At 43.7% G+C, this 20,226-nt stretch overlaps 1 protein-coding gene across 3 annotated transcripts in view; it reads left to right on the forward strand.

Annotated features, from left to right (window-relative positions):
• Positions 1 to 1,666: 1,666 nt before the first annotated feature.
• PRDM16 (PR/SET domain 16) overlaps positions 1,667 to 20,226 on the forward strand; it is a 434,588-nt gene continuing 416,028 nt past the window's right edge. For 2 of the 3 annotated variants that reach the window (XM_073316649.2, XM_073316650.2), the window contains exon 1: positions 1,667 to 1,887. In XM_073316649.2, the coding sequence (XP_073172750.1) occupies positions 1,851 to 1,887 (37 nt within the window). In that variant the 5' untranslated portion in view covers positions 1,667 to 1,850. The remainder of the gene's footprint in view (positions 1,888 to 20,226) is intronic. The other variant, XM_073316651.1, reaches the window with a different exon arrangement.

Here is a 20,226-nt window from a genome sequence, read left to right on the forward strand (position 1 = left end):
CTAGCCACCCAGCGAGCTTTCCCCCTGGGTTTGAAATGCCCTGGAGTGAGAGGCCTCTGCTCGCCGAGTCCCCAGCGCGTTGCTGCACCTTCCCTGCAAATCGGCGCACTTTCCCCAGCCCGCTTCTCTTACTGACTGTTTATGAAGTCGCTCTCCCTCCATATTAATCTCATTAAATCCTACCTTTCAACCTTCTCCCGTGACCATCTGACCTGGCCCCTTGAATTAAAACAGTGCTTTCTCCTCAGTCAAAGGCAGCAAGCACATCGATCACCCAGCTCTTTACACCTCGCTCCTTCCTTCAAAGAGGGTCTGTCTGATCGGTCTGTGTCTCCGCTCCCGGGGATCCGGGACAACCCCAATGCCTAGGCAGTGACCGCTTAGGAGGAGCAGTGTTTTTAATATTCCCAGGGAGGCGATCGCTATTATTATCGGGCGTCCAGAAAGTGGCTCTGCCTTGGTACCTAAAATGCAAAAGCATGGAGCCTCATCTTTGCTCTCTCCAAACCAGGGTCTGTCCTACTCCTCAGAGCCCCTTCAGTGGGTAGGGGATGGGTAAGGCAGAGCATCTCGCCCGTCCGGGAAGGGGCAGCCTCAGAACTGGATGGCCCGGTCCAGACTGGAGGTCGAGCTAGTTTTTGGTGTGGGGGGTGGGAGAATCGCATAAGAAATGATATGGGATCCTTCTGAAATCCAAACTCAGGTACCTGCCAGAGCTTTGAATCAAAGGCACAAATGTAGACTGGACCAGAGGTTTCTCTGTCACACAGCACTCAGCATCCTAATTCGCAGTCTCTTTTAAAAACACCGGTGAGCTATTTTTTTTTAAACTTTTTACATATTATTTGGTCTTAATTGTTGGGGGGGGGGGTGCAGAAACACACACGCCACGCCAAATAGTGCAAATTAAGTGTGACTGCATCTTGTGCTAAATGCAGCCGCTCTTGGCTAATAACCCAAACAGAATTCCCACTCCCCGACTAGCAAGATCAAGGCTACATGTATATTTACTATTATTGGCCATATGCAAATGTGCACCGCCTAATAAAGAAAGGACTCCGAGAGCAAAAGTGCCACACGCACCCGAAACCCGAAAAAGTGTAAAAACGGTGTTGTTTTAATTTTTAATTAAAATGTTCACACATCAAAATTTCACCAGACATTCTCCTTAGGACATTCAAAAAAGGGAATATCCTTGTGAAAACCATTACATGATAGCATGGGGCAAATCCCAAATAACGTTTTTAAACAGCCACGCAAACCTCCGAACCAAAGCAAAAAACAAAAACAAAAACAAAACAAAACAAACGAACAAACAAAAAAACCCAAAAAACCTGACTGTCAAAGGAAAAGTTACAGTAAATTTTAAAAAAAGTTCATTCACTCCCCCCCAAGCCTGTTTAAAATACTCGCAATTACCAAATGACACCCTCTAACCATCTCCGTGCTACCACATTGCTATTAAATAATAGTAATAATTAATAATAAATAATCACCTCTTTATAGGATGGTACCTTGATCCTTAAATATTGTCCAGTGTGTAAGGTCAGTGTGCAAAGGGTTAGGCTTAGAGTGGGTTGATTTTTCTTAAAGGGGCAGATCAGGGAAAGGCTGTGATGGTGCTGGGGGGGGGGGGAGATAAGTGATCTGAAGAAGAGGATAGGACCAAAAAAAACCCCCTGATGGTGATGAATACATTGGAAAGTTTTTTTGGCCCTGGCGAGGGTGTCAGATTGAATGCTCTGTGCGCATGTGCGAAGGTGTCCAAACTGACAATGCTCGGGAGATGAAGATAGTGTGTAGCTGCTTCTGGGCTCAAGGAGGAGGAGAAGAATCCACAAGCCGACAAGATGAGATCCAAGGCGAGGGCGAGAAAACTGCCCAAAAGTAGGTCCTTTCTTTCCCTTCTTCCGCTTCCAGGGTCCCCTCCCGGGTCTCGCAGGATCTGTGCCGCCGGAGGGCTGGGCGGTGGGCGCTGCTGCGGGGCAGGAACCCCCTTTCCCTGCCCTTTCCCCGTCCTGGAGCGCAGGAGATGCGGGAGCCCCGCTGTCCACCCCTTGGCTGTGCGCGAGCGGCTCCGCACGGAGACGCGCTGGGTTCGCCGAGCGGCGGCTGGCCCTTGCCTGCGGGCTGGGGGTCTCCCCGGCACCCCATGAGCGCTTCGGTGGGGTTCACCCCGGAGGAGCGGGAGGAGCGCAGAGATGGCAGCGGAAGGGGGGGGGGAGAGAAGCGAAAGTTAGCTGCAAAGTTGACGAAAGGGGATAGAAACTTTCCTTCTTTCTTTTTTTTTTTTTTTTATTGAGTCGTTCCAAGTCTTGTGAAATAATATTCCTGGCTTTTGAAATAGTGGGCGCTAGAGATCTGCGTTTGGCACTCGCCGCCAGCATCCAGAGAGAGAGGGAGAGGGAGAGAGGGAAAAACCCCACTCGTCTAAGGGACAATTATTTAGGAGAGAGAGAGAGAGAGAAGGGCAGAGAATTTGTATCAAAATGGATCCTTTCTCACTGAGGGGTTGGAGTCGCAGATTCCTACGGGGAAGACGCTGAAACTGAAAGATTTAGACTCTCTCAGCTGGGGGCGGGGAGGGGGTGTTAAACAGGTCCGGGGGGGCACGACAAGGGGGTGTCTTTCTCTAGGTTGTGATTTTGGAATTGCAGCTCCTAAGTTTTGCGGCAGATTTTCCCCCATCGCCTGGACTCTTTCTTCCTTCCTTCCTTTCTTTCTTTTTTGAAAAGCTGAATTTTCACACGAGGAGTTGGGTTGCTGTAGCAAAAGGGTGGTTTTATTCCTACCCCCACCGCTTGCACCTCCTTTGTAGAGCCCAGCTTGAAATACCTGCTGTTTCCTAGCTGGGTCGATGTGAAGGTTTTGGTGCAGTAGGGAATTTAGGTGCCTAGTGAATCTGTCAAAAGGTGGGCTTTTCTATTTTTTATTTTTAGTTTCTGTTTCATTTTGGCTTTGTGCAAAATATCTGGAGACTGTAAGTTCCAACTCATTCTCGGTACTACTTACATTTGTATTTGATAAGGAAGAAATTTGTATTTGAATACTTTTACAATAGTGGCGTCTAGTTTGTTTAAATGGGGGGGCACTTTCACACGGAGTCTTTCAGGACTTAGTAATACTTGGACGTTACAAGAATATGTGGGATCACAGAGAGCAGCCCCTTTGCTTGTAAATACATTTTTAACATAGGTCATGGCAGTGAGGAGGTAAGAGCGCTGTTCCAGGTAAGAAGAGTGAAGTTTGTATCTAAATGCTGGGGAAGAGGAATTAGATTCTTAAATGACCATGAGATAGGAAGGGGAAGAAAACTAACTCGTATTTTATTTTATTTTGAAGTTTAAACTTTTAATTTTCCAAAGGGGCATGTAGGTGAAAGACACACAAATCCCTTGCTATTTCAAAGGTTTCTTTTGTAATTCTGGTGTATTATTATGTAGCCTCTTTACTTTTTTTCAGGGCCAGGGGATATTTTTGCATGGTTTACCGGGTCCAAGTCCTACCTCCACCCAGACAGTGGCTTTTCCCCTTCTTTCGGTTGGAATTGCTCTTCCAAATTTTGAACAGTACTGTCCGAAATAAGAGTACGACTCTACATACGGGCTTAATAATAAAGCAAATCGCATTTGTCCCGTAGTTTGCTTCCCTTTGAATCATCGCAAAGTGGAGCGAGAGTCCGTTTACCGCAGTCTCTGACAGACGACACTTCTCAACGCTTTTATTTTTAAAAGGACACACGCAGCGCCCAGGCAAGGCCCAATACCTTACCTCTCAGGTTGTGTGTTTTCAGTGTGCTCCATTAGGACACCCCACCGGCCCACATAGCTGTGTGCATGCGTGTAATACACGCACACACCTTTCTCACAGTTATAAATGTGGCAAAAGGCGTGCGTGGCTTCCAGTGTACATGGGCAACTTTAGGTGTGTTATTAGGGGAGTTGGCTTGCAATTAATACTGTGCTTTCCCACCTCTGGATCACAGGCCCCCATTTAAAAAATACCCCGTAAAATACCGAAGTTTGTTTATTTCCTTTTACTTAAGGAGCTGAACATTTTGGAAGCGGCTCTCTCTCTCTTTTTCTCCTCGCTGAAGAAGCGAGGCTGAGGAGAACCGGAGTCGTCGTTGTCGTTTTGTAGTTTAGCAGCTGTGCTGGGAGCGTGTGTGATGCAGATGCGTGCATCTCACATCCGATTACGCACACACCCAATTGTACCGAACGCCCCCAGCTTGCCTTTGACTAGAGTCGCGTGTCCGTGGCACCTACCCTGCCGCTCCCAGCCGGGGGCCGCTCAGGGTGGGAGTCCGGGAAGGGAGCTTCGGCCCCTGAAGCGGGAGCGGGTTTCCGCGCCGGGGAGAGGAGCTGGGACTTCTCTGCCTGGAACGAGCCGCGGCGCTTCTGCACTCGGCGCTGCAGCTCAAACACGGCTCGTTTGCACGAGCTCTGATTAACATCAGGTGTTTCATACACTACAGGGCCCAGCGGTTTGTGGGGTTTCAGCCGAGGATTTTTAGGGATCACAGTTCAAAACAGTAGCCCCAAGCTACGGTTTCCATCTCCCAGGAGTATTTATTTGCAAAACAGATTCTACGCCTACCTACACGACACTCTGCGTCTCTCCGTGTACCTAGTACAGTCGGCTGTTGCTGTTCCCACACGTCACACACCGCTCCAGCACACCCCTTCCCCAACACACCTCTGGATCCGCACTCGTTCAGCCTCGATCCCATTGATGTGTGTTTGTAGTTACGAATACGCCCATATATCCCGTGGTAAAGCGAGACACACACCTTCCCCGCACTTGGTATGCAGGCTAATGGTGTACAGTATATTAAAACCACAATCTGTTGTAGAATTTCATTTCATTGGACAATATTTTAAGCAGATGTGAAGCTCTCCTGGGAGTTTGACTGTATTACCTGATTTCGAAAGAGGCTGGGGGTGTGGGGGGGAGGCTAGCGTGAAATTCTTTGTAATTTTACCCTGGCTCACAAGGCGAAAGGCAAGTCTAAAAAGCTAAAGCAGTTCCTAGCTAGAGATGCAAATTGTTTTGGATCGCTTCAGACTATAATGTATCTATTGGGACAGGAGCCTCTCGGCTTTAATGGCTGTAAATCAAAAGATTAGGCTTTATAATAAGGTGAGTAAGGGCCAAACTACGGAATCCCACAGCCAGAGAAATGAACCCTACTGCCTTACGGTCTAACATTAATCTATGCGTATTATAATATACAAAATATGTCTCTCTCTGTGTGTGTATTACGTGTGTGCACAGACACAAGTGCACATGCTAAGCGCCTTCACAATCAGCCCTGTGCAATGCTTTCTGTATTTTACAAAGTATTTTTACCATTAATGTTGCTTGAATAGGGTTTTTAATTAAGATATCTTCTGTTCTAAACCCCTCTGGGACTCGGCGATCTGTTAACCCTGAAGGAAATTTCAGCTAGATCATCAGGTATAAAAAACCAATGTCGAATGTGCCTCTTAGTTGTTTTTTCAATATATGTGTGTGTGTGTATAATACAGTGTGTGTGTGTATCTGTCTAGTGTATATGTATACATGTATGAGTGTGTATAATATTTTAATGGACCTAGTAGTTTAAAAAGAAAAGAAACAGTAAATAATACGAGAGACCCTTTTCCCTATGACTGAGAATATCTCTTCCATAAATGAGAATGTGGTGGGACTGGACGTCAGCTATTCAGATGTTAACACACTGAAATCCGATTGTAACGCACCCGATTTCGACTCGCTCAATTTCGAGATCATTAGATTGCTTTTGGAGGGTTCCCACTGATTTGATTTTTTTTTAAAGGCCCTATTCTAAATAAACATCCATGTTGGAGAAGGATGGCTAACCCTTTTGCGTTCACATTTGCTTTTCATTATTAGGAACATGACAAAGTTAAAGTCTGAGGTCTGAGTTTTAGGCGAGGATGTAACAGCCGTCAGAGCTGAGCTGTGCTGAAGTATTTCTTAAAGAGAACTGATTGCAAGTCCAAACTCCCCCTTGCTAGTTCCATTCAGAGGTTTCATCGTGTTTCTTATTACGTATTATAGGGCTTCAAACGTTGCTTTTTAAGAGGACAGATTTGGCTTTTCCTTTTATTATTTTTTTAATCGACTCTATAAAAATGCTTCCGTGATGCTACTACCCCGGGGCAGAGAGGAGGAAATGAACTAAAATGCTGAAAACCAAGCTACTCATCCGATCCTCTTCACTGTTTTTTAACTAAAGCTTCTAATATCGCAGCGACACCCCCACCCCCCCAACCAAAGCGCTGTTGGTTTATCTTCATGTCTTAAAAGTGACCTGAAGCTTGCAACCTCCCTGGCCCGGTCTGGGCGCAGATCAGACTCCCGGGCCTAGCAAAGCAGAAACAGCCAGGGAGATCCGCTGCTCTGTTGCTGTTCCTCCTCTTTGGGTCCCAGCCCGGCTTGCCTGTGCTCTCTGACAGAGGGGTTTTGTGGAGGCAGTTTTAGGAAAATTGTTTGCGGTGCATGGCTTTGGTTAAGAAGTCTGGGTCTCCCTCCCTCCCGTTTGGTTTGGGGCTGGCTCTTTGTGCGTGCCCCTTTCCCTTACTCTAATCTCACTCTTCGATCTCGGAGCACTTTCGGTGCTCACTTCCCAACCAGCTGCCCTAGCAATGGGGTCAGGGAGCAGGCAGCCAGGGGGACAGGGTGGGGCAGACGGGGGTGGACTTGAGTCGGCAGAAGCGCCTAGGTGCGAGGGATGTGCATGGCGGCGCGCGCGCGTGTGTAAATGCACGCGTGGGCACATGATACCCACGCGTGCTCTGCTTCCCTGTAGGGCTAGATTCCCCCCCACAGCTCTTCTGGTGGGGCACAGGGGACGCGAGAGGCCGGCACTGCGCTCGCTCGCTCTCTTACGGGTTTTATTTCGCACGCAAACAATGCCCGATGTCGCTGGAGCCATGACGGCGGATCTGACAAGCAGGCATGCTCCGGCGGGATGGTGGCTGGCCGAACAGGGCATGCCCAGGAAGGCTGTTTTTATATATATGCGTCTCCCACTCCTCCACGCTCTCTTATATTGAGCTACAGCGACGGCTAGTTCCATCGGTGGCCACATCACTTCTCCCCCGTCAGCCTCCCAAGCCCCCTGCCGTGCCCGGGTCCCAGGCTGGGGGCTTCGCACCGAAAAATGCTTCTTTATTTCCTCTTCCTGCGAAGCCTCTCTCCTCCTCCTCCTCCCCCGCCGCCCAAGGCTTCAGATAAAGGATGTGGCCCAAACCAGGAGCGTGCCTCTGCCGAGTGGACGCGGGGCGGCGTGTCCGTGGGCTGCTGGGGAGAGACTCGGGGATTTAAATCCCATTCACTGGGGGGGCGCAGAAAGCATGTGGCAAAGGATGTCAAACGGGCTGGATGGCTCACGCCGGTCGCAGATGTAAACAGTTCCGGACGAGATGCCAACGCTATAAATTACACAATTTGTTGTCACCTCGATGAGGGGCTTGCACGTAATGCGGGCGGGGAGTTAGCCCAGCAGCAGCTGCTGGGAAGCCGGGTTTCCCCAGCCCGGGTCCCCTGGAGACTGGGGCTCGGGGCGATCCACAAGTGGGGCTGGGACCGAGGGGAACGAATTCCTTAATGCGAGCGCCGCGCACACGGGGCCGCTGGCCGCTCGCCCGATCATGTCTGGTGTGTTGTGGAGGGGGGAATGTAAACCTGAAAGGAAGGAATGGGGAAGCAAACCGGAGCGAGCCCGGAGTCTCCCCCTAGCCAGAAAGCGTCTCTCTTGTTTTTCTTACTTAGCTCTCTCTGGTCCTGGTCATTGCATAAAGGGCTTTTTGTGTCGCCACTTTGCTGAGGCTCTTTGACATGTAAATACAAACAGGTGTAGCCACTCCGGAGGAAGAAAACTCGGGCTAGGCAAAACACCTTTCTCCCTGCTGCCGGAAGCGTGCAGCGTGACCTGTCTCCCTCCCCTCCCAAGCTCAGAGGTATGGAAACCAGCTGCCTCCTCGCTGCTCCTGGGCCACACAGCGTTGAGAGCCCGCCTGTGTTTGCAGGGCACGGCACGGCACGGCACAGCCAGTCCCGGGCTGGCTCTGTCCGACTTCTGCAAACGCCTCTTCCGTTGCCCTGCTCCAGGAAGGCTCCCTCCCAAGTCCCCTGGGCAGATCCAGAGCTGGAGAGGGGCGAAAAGCGAGCCCAGTTCTTTGCTCTCAATGACCGCTCAGAGCAGCCTGGGTAATTCATAGAGCCACCCAGCTCTCTCCCTCTGCCTTGGTCCAACTGGGAAGGAACCTGATGCTGTGTTTGTGCAGGATGCTAAATGACTGGGGGGTGTAAAATGTGCCACTGGGCTGGAGGCTCTTTGTGCTGTGGAACTAAACCCACTCGTGTTTGGTTTTTTTGTTTTTTTGCTCCCCAGCAATCAGGGAAACCTCTCAAATAGCTTCTCTTTACTGGTCCTCCGCTGGCTGCTGCTCCCCAGTTGTATTCAATTAGGCAATTAGGAGCCCTTGGGGCGTTCGGCTCTGGTAATTAAGGTGATGGATAATTAGCGTTTCAACAAAAATTATCCAGGATTAAAAATCTTTGACGAATTTAGGAGGTTGGGGTTTTAAAAATCCCAAATAGCGTTAAATAAATTTGATCAGGATTTTTGTTTTAATCCCGTTTGCTAGATAAGTGTGGAAGCTGTAAAGGGAACAAATACACCCAACTGGCCTTCTCTCTGCGGGCCCAGAAAGAAACTTTGCCAAGTAACTAAAGCCTTGATTATTTGACCTGGGAGTTTTTTTTTTATGTTGCTGAACTTGTCCATAGACTAACAATATTTAAGGTGACAAAGTTTTTTTTTTCTGGAGCTGAAAAAGACATTGCAAATAAAGATTTCATGTAGTTGTATAACGGGATACCTGATGCATGAAGCCTAGTATAGCATTATATGTCCTTTGGGGGTCGAACATGTATTATGCACACATGCCTGTAATCTGTATACATTATGGGGTTTGTGTGAATATGTGGGTATAATGTAACCTTACGAAACACACACACAAAGTAACCCATAATGTCCTTATCGCTACATAGCTATGTACATTAACAGTGTCATCTCTGTGTGTGTGTCTATATAGGGGGGTAAAAACAGCACACATGATGTAACATGTTCTGTGCTTATATCTGTATAGGCAATGTTAGTGTGTATCCATCCATGTGTGTATCATGTATGCATGTGTATTAATGTACACATGTGCTATGCACACATCACTACCTATGTGTATCCCACCTGCAAAAACATGACCACTCTGTTTTTAAAATCTACACTTAAAAAAAAGCAGCTTCCCTGTGTTCAGGTTTTGTGTTGACCCTGTAGTGCAAAACTCCAAGCAAACCTACAAAGGGAAAGTGGGACCATTTCATCGGCTATAAAAAGAAACAAGAAATAATACAATTGCAACTAGAGGTTTCTGTGGAGAAACGCCCAATGGAACAGCCTCTCTTAGGACACAGGGATGCACAAAAAGTCACTTGTTTCTTCCTCTTATGCGTCTTCCTCCCCCCGAGCAGGGATGATGCTGATAAAAAATATCCTGAAAAAAGACTTGAAAACAAATAAGTTTTCAAAGCATTAAACTGGAGGTATGCAAACCAGGCATACCTGACATACGTAAAATCTCCACTCGTTCCTGGGCGAAACGCAAGGCAGAAGCTAGGCTTTCACAACACAGAAGCAGTGTAATTCATAGCTGTCGCTCACTGTAATAATATCCCAGCTCTTTAGTTGGACGTAACCGCTCTGTGACTGGTGATAAAGGAATGCTCTAGCTTGCCTGCTGCATAGAGGGTACACCTGCCTGCATGGGCTGCACTGTTGGCTGCATAAATAGGCTCAATTGTTAAGTGAAATACCTGAAGCATATGACAAGGGAATCTTCTGTCTGAGAGGGAACTATCCCTCTATGACACAGCTCTATAATGTTTGTAAAGCACTCTGAAATCCTCAGAAGTAAAGACCCTATTGAGCAAAGAGCATTATTATTGTTATTATGCCTATTATTATTATGGCTTACATATTTTATAAAAGCCGTGTAATGCTTAATAGAGTGCTTTAAATCCAAAGGCCCCAGGAAGTTTGCAAACATCAAGGAGTTTAAGCCTCAGCAACCTGCCCATGACATGGGGACTGTAATTATTAATTTCATTTTACAGGAGGGGAAACTGAGGCAGAGAGTGGTGAAATGACTTGTCCCAGGTTTCTCACACGCAGTTGGTGGCTGAGCCAGGAAGGGAATTGAAATCTCTCCAGGCCCAGTTCTGTGCTTTAACCACAAGACTTTCCTTTTGATTATTATTCAGTGTTACTATTCTATTTTTCCAGTCATGGTGAACTTCTGATAAATGAAATTCTTCTGCAGAAAAATGAAGTGACTTCACTATAAGATTTCCCCTATTGTGCGTGGGCAATGACAAATGACAATGTATGTGCTATATCTAGAGGCCAGGGGAAGGCTGTGGGCTGAAAGCCTTCACTTCTGCAAACTGAGGGTATTCCATTCTTCCATCCTTGAAGTATGTATCTTCTTTCATAAAATATTTTTGTGACCAGCAAATCAGAATCCAAATGCATATTTGCAAAGGTCAAAACCTCTAATGAACAAAAGGTTTTCTCCTTTGCATTTCCAAAATACATATTTAAATTATATAACCCATTATTGGTGAGTAACCAGCACATCAGTGTAATTTTTTTCACCTACACTTAAGTAGAATAAAGCCATCTGAAGGGTATGGACTGACAAAATTGTTCCTAGACCCTGGGCAATCAGCAATTTGTATACATGTCTATTCCCGTAAATATGTCAGTGCTTCACAGAATCATTTAATCTTTCATGTGTGCTCCGCTGAAATAATTGTGTGATCAGATAGGTCTTTTCCATCTTTACCTGTGATCTCATCATCTCTTGTATGAAACTGTTGAATTGCCATGGTGCACTTTCATGGGCTTTTTAGTGTTGTCCATGTTATAGTAGTGTTGAGCGGCCAGGGTCCAGCTGGGCTAGGCAGTGCTCAAATGTATCACAGAGACAATTCCTGTTCTAAAAAGCTTTTTTGCGGCTCTTCATTCATTGGGCGATGTGGCCCTCTTCACTAATAAAAATGACGTGCATTTCCCCTTCAAAATGAGCATCCTTCTCCATGGGTTTGAATTCAGAGTCATGTGATCCAAAACAGGTTGATCACCATCTTTGTGATCAGGAGGAAATTACCCACAATAAGGTGCATTATGTGGGTTTAAAATCTTTATTAATTAGGGGCAGGTTTAGGTCTCTTGGCTCACGTTGATTAGTACCTTATTCTGCAAGGAGTTCTCATGGAGTAAAGTATGTCTCCGTTTGAGCAAGGGGATCAGAATGTCACCCGGTAAGTTTAGATAGTACTTGATGTTTTCACAGTGCTGTTCAAAGCATTCATCACTGGGTAGGATACTGGACTCAGTGGAAGCCTCTGTTTGTTCACACAGGCTGCCCTTGCAGGCTGCCATGACAATGTGCATCAACATGGCCTCCGAGGGTGAGCTGGCCATGTAGTCTCTCTGTCCGCTGAACCCATGATCTCTCTGCTGAGCTGCCAATAAGGCCAATAGGTTGTGATGACAATTCTCTTGTGGACCTGTTGTCAATTAGAAACTGGACTGAGATGGCCAAAGCACTTCCGATAACCACTCTTCTGTGGCTTATGGGATGGTAACTTTTGGTTTCTCTTGGCCCGGTATGTGGAAAGACTCTGTGTTCCATCAGCCACCCAGTTTCTGTATTATTACAAGGAAGAAGCAGGAAGGATGGATAGTGCCTCTCCAAAGAGAAGAGTATGTACAGCTATGATATGTAAAATGTCAGACCAAAATAAGCTGGAGGGTGATGTATTTTCCTCTTGACAGATTTAAATCTTTCAGGTGTTTTGCTTGTAAGGTATTATTATGGTGATGGGGAGGGGAGTTTGCCTGTCAAGTTTTTCACCAAGACACAATGCCCTGGCATCAGATATTAGGGACAATTTAGCCATCATTACTAGATACCTCAAATGGGCTAGAGGTGTTATCTATTTGCTTAATAGTTAACATTCTGTACCAAAAAAGGGGGTGTGGTGGGGAGAAGTCAGACTCCAGTGAATGCTCTGCTTATTTTATATCCACTATAACTATTTCTGTCCATGAAAATTGGCTTAATTATATCAATGGAATGTTTTTTTTTCAATTCTGTATGCAATTAGTCCATCTTGCTGGCTGCAATTTATTTTAATAAAAAAATAAACCAGTGGTGTGTTCAGTTCCTCAGCCCCTAGGGACAAATGCGATTGGTGTGTTTAATTTCATTAACTACAATGCGGCCTACTGGAAAAATGTATAAAATCAGCTTTATACAGCTTAAACACTGGCATTTGAAACAAATCATTATTGCATTAGCTGTCACACTGGTAATTCTAGAATCCAAGACAAAAATATTATAGCTGTTTTCATAACCCTTTGCAAGTATACCGTTAAAATAATTTGTAATCATTTTTTAAACATGGCCTGGTGCTTTTAGTGAGAATATTTTATCACCCCCAAGGAAGGCTGGCTATTCATTATCACATGCACATTTTATGAACTGATTCCTATGTTGTTTCCAGTTTAGAAAATCCATGTTTCTCTTTCCAAAGATTGCAAAACTGAAGATGGACTTTTAGCACTCAAATGTGATTCTTCGTGTGTGTGTTTTAACTGAATGTATGTAACTGCAGGATTTCAATTCCAGCTTTTGGGAGTGAGGGGATGGGGTATATTTCCCCAACAACATAAATCAGAAGGTGAAGCAAGTTAAGCTGTGGTTCCAAATGCCCCCTCCTCCCCAGGTAGTTGATAGTGTATGCAGTGCTTCATTGAACATGGAACTAGCGTCTAGTTTAATGAAATATTTTTCTTGGGAATCCATGAAGATGTATTTTTGGGCCTAATCTTCCTTATCTTATTTTTGGGCCTAATCTTCCTTATCTAATCTTATCTTCCTTCCTTACAGTTATTTAGCCACAACACCATCCTCCCCCTTATTTAATACATGTACATATTTTATTTGAACACAGCTTAAGCTTCCATGGCGGCGGTGTCATGTGCTGGTGAATAACACTCCGCTTTAACGCTGTGTTCAGTGTGAATCAGGCATGTGCATTTCACTGAAGTTGAACTGGTAAACATCTTAGGATACAAAAGAAAAGTGGGGCTGATCCATCAGGATTGATGGAGCTGATTTAAACTAGATGAGAATTTGGCCCATGAGACTGTGTATAAAATATAGAAATATTGGAATATGGATGGTTTCAGGGAATTTTCTGTTAGCATCTGGAAATCAGTATACCGATAGAGAAATGTCCTTTTTTATTTATGGAATGATCAATCATATGATCTCAGCAGAATTTACATGGATCCCTAGTCTCTGGAGTTGCCTTAGCTTCCTTTTAAAGGCAAGACAACAAAGTAATGGTGTACAGAGGCAGGGACATCTTGGACACAATTCAGCTGTTGTCTTGGACCCACCATTTTCCCTCCTCCTGCTGCCTTCCTTAAAATAATTACACATCTTCTTTTCCTTATCACTTAAACTGTGTTAATTTCTAATAGACACAAATATGTGGGTGTGAAACGATCTCTAGGCTTTCATAATGCCACCACCTCTGTGAGATCTACTTGCCAAACTGTGGGATGTCAGCTCGGAGGTTGGTGCTCATTAGCATTTGGAAAAATGGTAAGGATTCCCCCCTCTTCATGCAATGGTAGTTAATGACCACTGAAATGTGGTTTCACTAAGTTTGTTCTCACTTGAGTGAATGCGGTGAGTGGGGACGGAATGTCCCATTTCCAGCATAGGGAGTCTATCAGTCTGGTTACATCAAATTTCAGGATGCTCAGATTTTTTGGCACATCCTTGCTGATTTTGCTAGCATTGGTACTTTGGTGGTATTGATACTCAGGTATTGGATTGTGGTCTCAAGGGGAAAAGGTTTGTCTTGTTTCCTGCTTGGTATAAAATAAGAAAAGTTGCAAAAAGAAGCTAAAAAATGGTCTCTAGCTGATGGCTCAGATGAGCAACTGAATCCTAAAAACAGGTGGCTTTGCATTACTGATGGGAGTTATCATTTAAATGAAGGTGCCTTTTATTATAGGACATTTTGCCAAAGGTAGGACTGTGCCTTTATTCTCTATGAGGGTGAACGAGGTCTTGAACTGCTGTAATTTGTGGGGCAAAGTGTGTGTGTGTGTGTGTGTGTGTGTGTGAGGGAGGGAGGGACGGGCCTAGGTTGCATAGGGAAACAGGGACATTGCATAGCTCCTTTGATCCCATAGACTGCAGAACACTGCTATGGGGAGGTTCTCTGATGCAAGGTTGGGAGGACTGAGACCAGAGAAACAGCATGTTTTCTGATCAGGTTCAGGGAGGGTGGAGAGAAGATACTTTCTCCTGAATGCTGTGGAGATCCCCCTCTGCAAAGTCTGTTTACTCTGGCTTTATGCAAAAGGCCAGGATTGGCCTGTCCTCACACAAGCCAGAGCTGCTCTCTGACTTCATGGATCAACTCTCTGAGTCTATGCTTTGCAAGTTAGAACATAAGTTTCTCTTTTCCCCCCTCCCCAGTTATTTTTCTTGAGTCCCGGCCTTTTTGGCTGAGCAGAAGTGCGGAAACTTGGATGAAGAGTTGTTTCAGGAGTGTGGAAAATTTATCCTATTCTGCAAAGCTGGGACTTGTGGGTGTGTTCTATGCATTTTAAAAAAGAGTCCTGAAAATACCCAAAGAGCATGGTCAGTGGGTTAAGGACACAGGAGTGAGATTTGGGAAACCTGGGTTCTGTTCCTGGTTTTACTATTGATCTGCTGTGGGACTCTGGGCAAATCCTTTAGCCTTCCTGTGCCTCTGTTTCTCCTTCGTACAAGAAGGTACAGTGTTCACCTGTCTTTCAACCACACTGAGATCCAAGGATGAAAAGTGCTATACAAGTTAATTCTTATTAATGATTTATCAGCCTGATACAGCTTCCATCAAAGTCAATGGAAGCCTTTCCACTGACTCCATTAGGATCAGACCCTGTGTTCTATTGCAACAATTTCAGGTTACACTTTTTTCTTTCTTCTAAAATGTCTTCTAAGGAATGTTTTGCTTTCATGCAGTTTTTGCGCCTTGTTCTTTATTTTAAACCTTTCACTATAATTTGCCATTGTTTGTGCTCCCTGAGGAGAGGGCCTGCAGGGATCACTCATGTAAATTAAAATATAAGTTTTAAGAAATTGATGTAGTTAAGGTTCACAAATGGTTTGTCATAAAACGGCATTACAAAAAATATTTTTTTCTGTATAGAAAAGCACTGGTTTCATTTTATATTTTATAACAGAGTCATGAAATAAAGAACATGCACACCCAGCACATATTCATATATGTACATATTTATTTTAGAATTATCAAATAGAAATAAAATCAATTTTAAATCCCTATGTGGCATAACAACTATATTTAAACAGCAGTTAATGCCTCATGGAAAAATTTGAAAAGCCTTCTACTCAGAAACAATTCTGCTCAGATATCCCATATACAGTGAATGAAAACCAGATCTTTGTTTTTTGTGGGAGTTCTTAAACTCTTGCTGTTTTTCTTCCTTGAAGAATAATTTAAATGGATTTGCTTCAGTTTTACACCTGCAGAATTCAGAGCAGAATTTGCTCCACAGTCTATTTTTGACATCATAGTTTAGTTTATTAATGAGAAGAGATGATTTTAACACACAGGTTTGTTAGGACTAGCTGCTGAATATAAGCTGTTAGGAAACCCATGACCTCTTCACGTATGTGTCCTTAAAAACAAAAGCTACTTTCTTAGCAATTGCAAAACACGTGACGTTTAAGATGAATTGTCACTAAGCAGAATATTGGATATGTCCATTTCAGCCCTTTAAGATTATTTCAATGCTTTCATTCAATACCCTACTTCCAGGGGTTTTAGATCATTGTAAAAAAAATTCCTCTGAAATGAAACTTGTGAGATATATATAGATATCTCACAAGTTTCATTTCAGAGGAATTTTTTTGTAAAACAGAATATTTAATTCTGGATTCTGTGCCCCCACTAATCCATATATCAATGTCTATGCAGAATGAAGGATATATATGGTACCCTTCAACGTACTAAAGTAAAAGGTGTGGGGTGAACGGAATTATTTCCACTTCAATGCATATGTTTCTTTTTTCCCTGGTGTGGGTGTGTGTGTGTTTGCACGCACGTGTGTTGAAATTTTTGTAGCTCTTTAGCCCCTAATGCTGAGCTAGATCTCTTTGTATTTGAAATAAGTGTCGAGTGCTTCAGTATAAGTATTCTGACAAATATCCCCAGCCCATGTTCAGAAACTTTCTCATAACATATTTTCATAAGCACATCGGCAGTCACATGATCTAGCAGCCAATATGATACATAAATATTGATTTACATAATAGCTCTTTCTAGTCCAGTGCTTCAGGAAAAGGAGCATGCATGTTTTTAAAATACTTATAAATCCATAGTTACCCAATGGTCTTTAACTGCCTCTTTAGAGGCATTGGAGTTTTATCAGGTCCATGAAATTATTGTTTCAGAAATAACCAAAAGGAATTCCCAGTGACTTATTTTGTATTTCTTTTCAAGTGGCTTGTCTATGGAGTCTGTTACTGTAGTGTTTGGGTGCCTCAAAACACAAGTGAATTTTACTTCTCAACACCTCTGTGATGTAGGGAAATAGCATTATACCCAGTTTACAGATGGGGAAGCTGAGGTACAGATAGATTAATAACTTGCCCAAAGTCAGCAAGAGTTAGGCACAGATGGGAATGGAACACAGATCATTTTGAGAACCAAAGCCAGGCTTCCAGCAGGAGAGAACCCTCCATCTCAGCTTCTCTTTAGAGGCTGTTGCTGTGTCTGGGGTGAGTGTGAGTATTTTTCCTAACAAAAATATCTAAAACACAGTTTAAGGCAAATTAAGTCTAAGGTCAAACCCTAAAGCCTGGAAACCCAAATTCAACAATGGAAGCTCATCTTTAGCCTCCTGTAGTTGATCCTTTCCCACACCCCCTTGTAATTTCAGGCCTTATCCTGCTGCTGATCCATGTGGTAGGAGTGCCTTAACACTAGTCACTCAGTAGCAGCCTTAACTGTGGATTTCTGGGCTTTGCTGAGTTCACGTCACCTACAGAGGATTACTTTGTACAGTGGACCTTCTCTCTAGCCTGATCTTCATTTATAACCAGCACTGCAAACTGCACACTGCATTTGATCTGACCCCTGTTGAATAAAAGTCTTTCCATTGACTTCACTGGATTTTGGAGCAGGCCCTCGAGGCACTGATCAGTTTGGGATTTCAATTCTATTTCACTGTAAAGAATTTCACTTATGTTTGAGTCCACTGTAAGCAGGTTCCTCTGTATGTAATGCTAGTTAAATGTTATCTAGCATGGGTTTGGTATGTAATATATCTGTTTTCATGGAAGAAGATGTTGTCTTTGTCTCCTCTTCTAAAGTCCCTTTGTAAAGTGACATAGCTTTTAAAATATTCATAAATAAACATGATTGTATCTGTAATTTTAAAAGAGCTATTAATGTGTCCAAATCTTCTCAAAACAAACACAGTGGAGTAATATGTTTCGTCACAATTTCAGATTCCCAGCACAGACAAATTGAACAAAACCTGCTTATTCTACTCAACACATTTCATTAACTGGAGACAAATAAAGAGCTTTCAGGACCTTTCAGCTTTCGGGGTTATATCTAGCTCTTTGGATCTCTCAGACAGTATCAGTTTATAGAGATATATGTGGGTGTTTTGCCATGTGAATGAGGATAGGTTCTCAATCCCCCTTTTCTTTCATTCAGTCCTGTTAGTGAAATTTAAATCTGTACAAGTTTGAAGTGAGAAGAATCCATGAACGAACACACACACACTTGTGTGTACGCACGTGTGTGTGTGTATAAAAGATTAAACACGGGAAAAGAAAGCGCAACCATTTAGATCAGTCTTGTGCCTGAGTGTTCACATTTTCAAAAAATTAGGCTTTCTTGAAAAATTACAGAATTATCCTTGCAGTGTCAGGTTCCAAGATAATGATGTGTCTGTGTGTGAAAATATTAAATTGCAATAACATGCAGAGTGAGTGCCTTTCTGAATGGGGTATTCAGTTCACAGCTTGGACTATACATAAAGCTAGTGAGTGACAGAATACAAATGGTGTCATAAAACATCAGGGGAATTTGCAGCCAGTCTCCATCTTTTTGATCTATATTCTATCTATCCTGCTTGGTCTCTCGATCCATCTTTTGTTAATGAAATAGTTAAACATATTTAATTATTCATCACTATTTAGTGTCAAGAGTTATAAAAAACAATTACGTTTTGTCCCTCTTAAAAGAATGAGAAGATCTCAAAATTATATCTATTAAAATCTGGGATATTTCCTGTCCATAGATAATGCTTTAAAATGCCTTCTTTGCACACCATTGTTTTAACACTGTAATTGCTCGATTCAACTGTCTCTTTGATAACTTCCCTGGTAGCATGATTTATCTGCAAACACTTTACTCATGTCTTATGTTGCTTGCTTTTCCCACTGAGAGAAAATAGGAACAATGCAGGGAAACCTGGTGTCCAGTTCAGCCACACAGGAGTAGTTACACATAGTGGGCCAGATCTCAGCTGGTGTAAATTGGCCCAACTCTGAGATGAGCCAACTGAAGGTTTGGCTGAGTAACACAGATTACAAGGGACGCTTTAAAAGGCCTGCTGTACCCCCTCCAACTGCAAATAACCCCCACGGAGAGCTGTGCATCTCTGTTTAATGACAGCCTGAAAACTCCGAGCACTCTAAATGACTACTCAGTCCGGAGAGTCTTTTTTATGTGTAAAAATTGACCCTTTAACCTGCTCCCGGTTCTGAAACATTAGGTGCGGATAATGCAACTAAACTGAGACTCTCTCGTTGAGAGATGGACATTCCAGACCTGCAAAGCCCAAAATGCCTCCAAGTTCTGACTTTTCCCCCTACAGAGGTGTTAATTTTCACCCTCGGAAGGTTAGGTTGAACTGTGAAAAGCCACAGTTTGCTATTGAATCTCATCTGCTAATTATGAGGTAGACGAAGTGGTCAGGATCCATCTCTGCCATACCACCTGGGTCTTCTCTATTGGCAGCTTTGATAAGGGACCATTCTTTTCTCTGTACCTAAGCTCTCCCTTTACCCAGGGTTTTAAATTGCTTTGCAATCCTGTTAGACTACCCTCGTTCAAAGAGACATGGGGAGGAGGCTGATGGTTATAGTTAGTATTAGGAGTCCATTACCAGAGGACTGATTTCTGTTGGGATCTCCTGGGAAATGCCCCTCCTTGGCCCACCAAACAGAGTATTGCATTGTGAAGGAAACAAGCAGGAGGATAAAGGAATCCAGCCCCACTTTGCTCTGACAAAGAATCCTTGAAACTTGTATTCAGCAGAAAATGGAATAATATTTCTGGGGTTGCTATAAAAGCCATTTTCAGCTGGGTATTTCAGACATTTTTATCTGTGCGTCTGTGCAAAAAGCGGTGTGTGTGGGGAGGGAATGGGACTTAAACGTGAAATGAGATGTATATGAAGGCATCGCTGTGCCAGTACGACCTTAAATAAATTGTGGATTGTTAGTAATCGGAGTCTTTTATTTATTATTTGTATTACAGTATTGACGAGAGGCCCAAGCAGGATTGAGGCCCCGTTGTGTTGGGCAGTATACAAATGCATAGTAAGTGACATTCTCAATTGGGAATACAGTTTTGTTGCATACAGTGGTCACCTTTAAAATGTGCCCTATAGAAATAGATAAGGTTCTCTCAGTAGTTGGAGTGTTCCCTTTGGGGAAGTTAGGGAATACTTCAAATACTGACATACCTGTATCTATGGAAAACTGGCACATCTTTAAACGGAAGTCCTGTATGTTCTAGATAGGCTGTCATTAAATATAATGTACAGATCGATAGCTCTGTGTGCTCTAGAAAAATATTAAGCAATGGGACATTTTCCGTGTGTGCATAGGAGAGAGCCTGTTCATTTTTATTCTTTAGGCACAGAGATCTTTTGAGTTAAATGGATTTAAAGACGACTTAGAAACTGTCAGAGAAAAAATATATTACTGATCTCCAAATAAGGCTAGTGCAAGAAAAAGAAGTCCGAATACAGGA

Source organism: Lepidochelys kempii, chromosome 18, assembly GCF_965140285.1.
Source record: "Lepidochelys kempii isolate rLepKem1 chromosome 18, rLepKem1.hap1, whole genome shotgun sequence".
Lineage (NCBI taxonomy): Eukaryota > Metazoa > Chordata > Testudines > Cheloniidae > Lepidochelys > Lepidochelys kempii.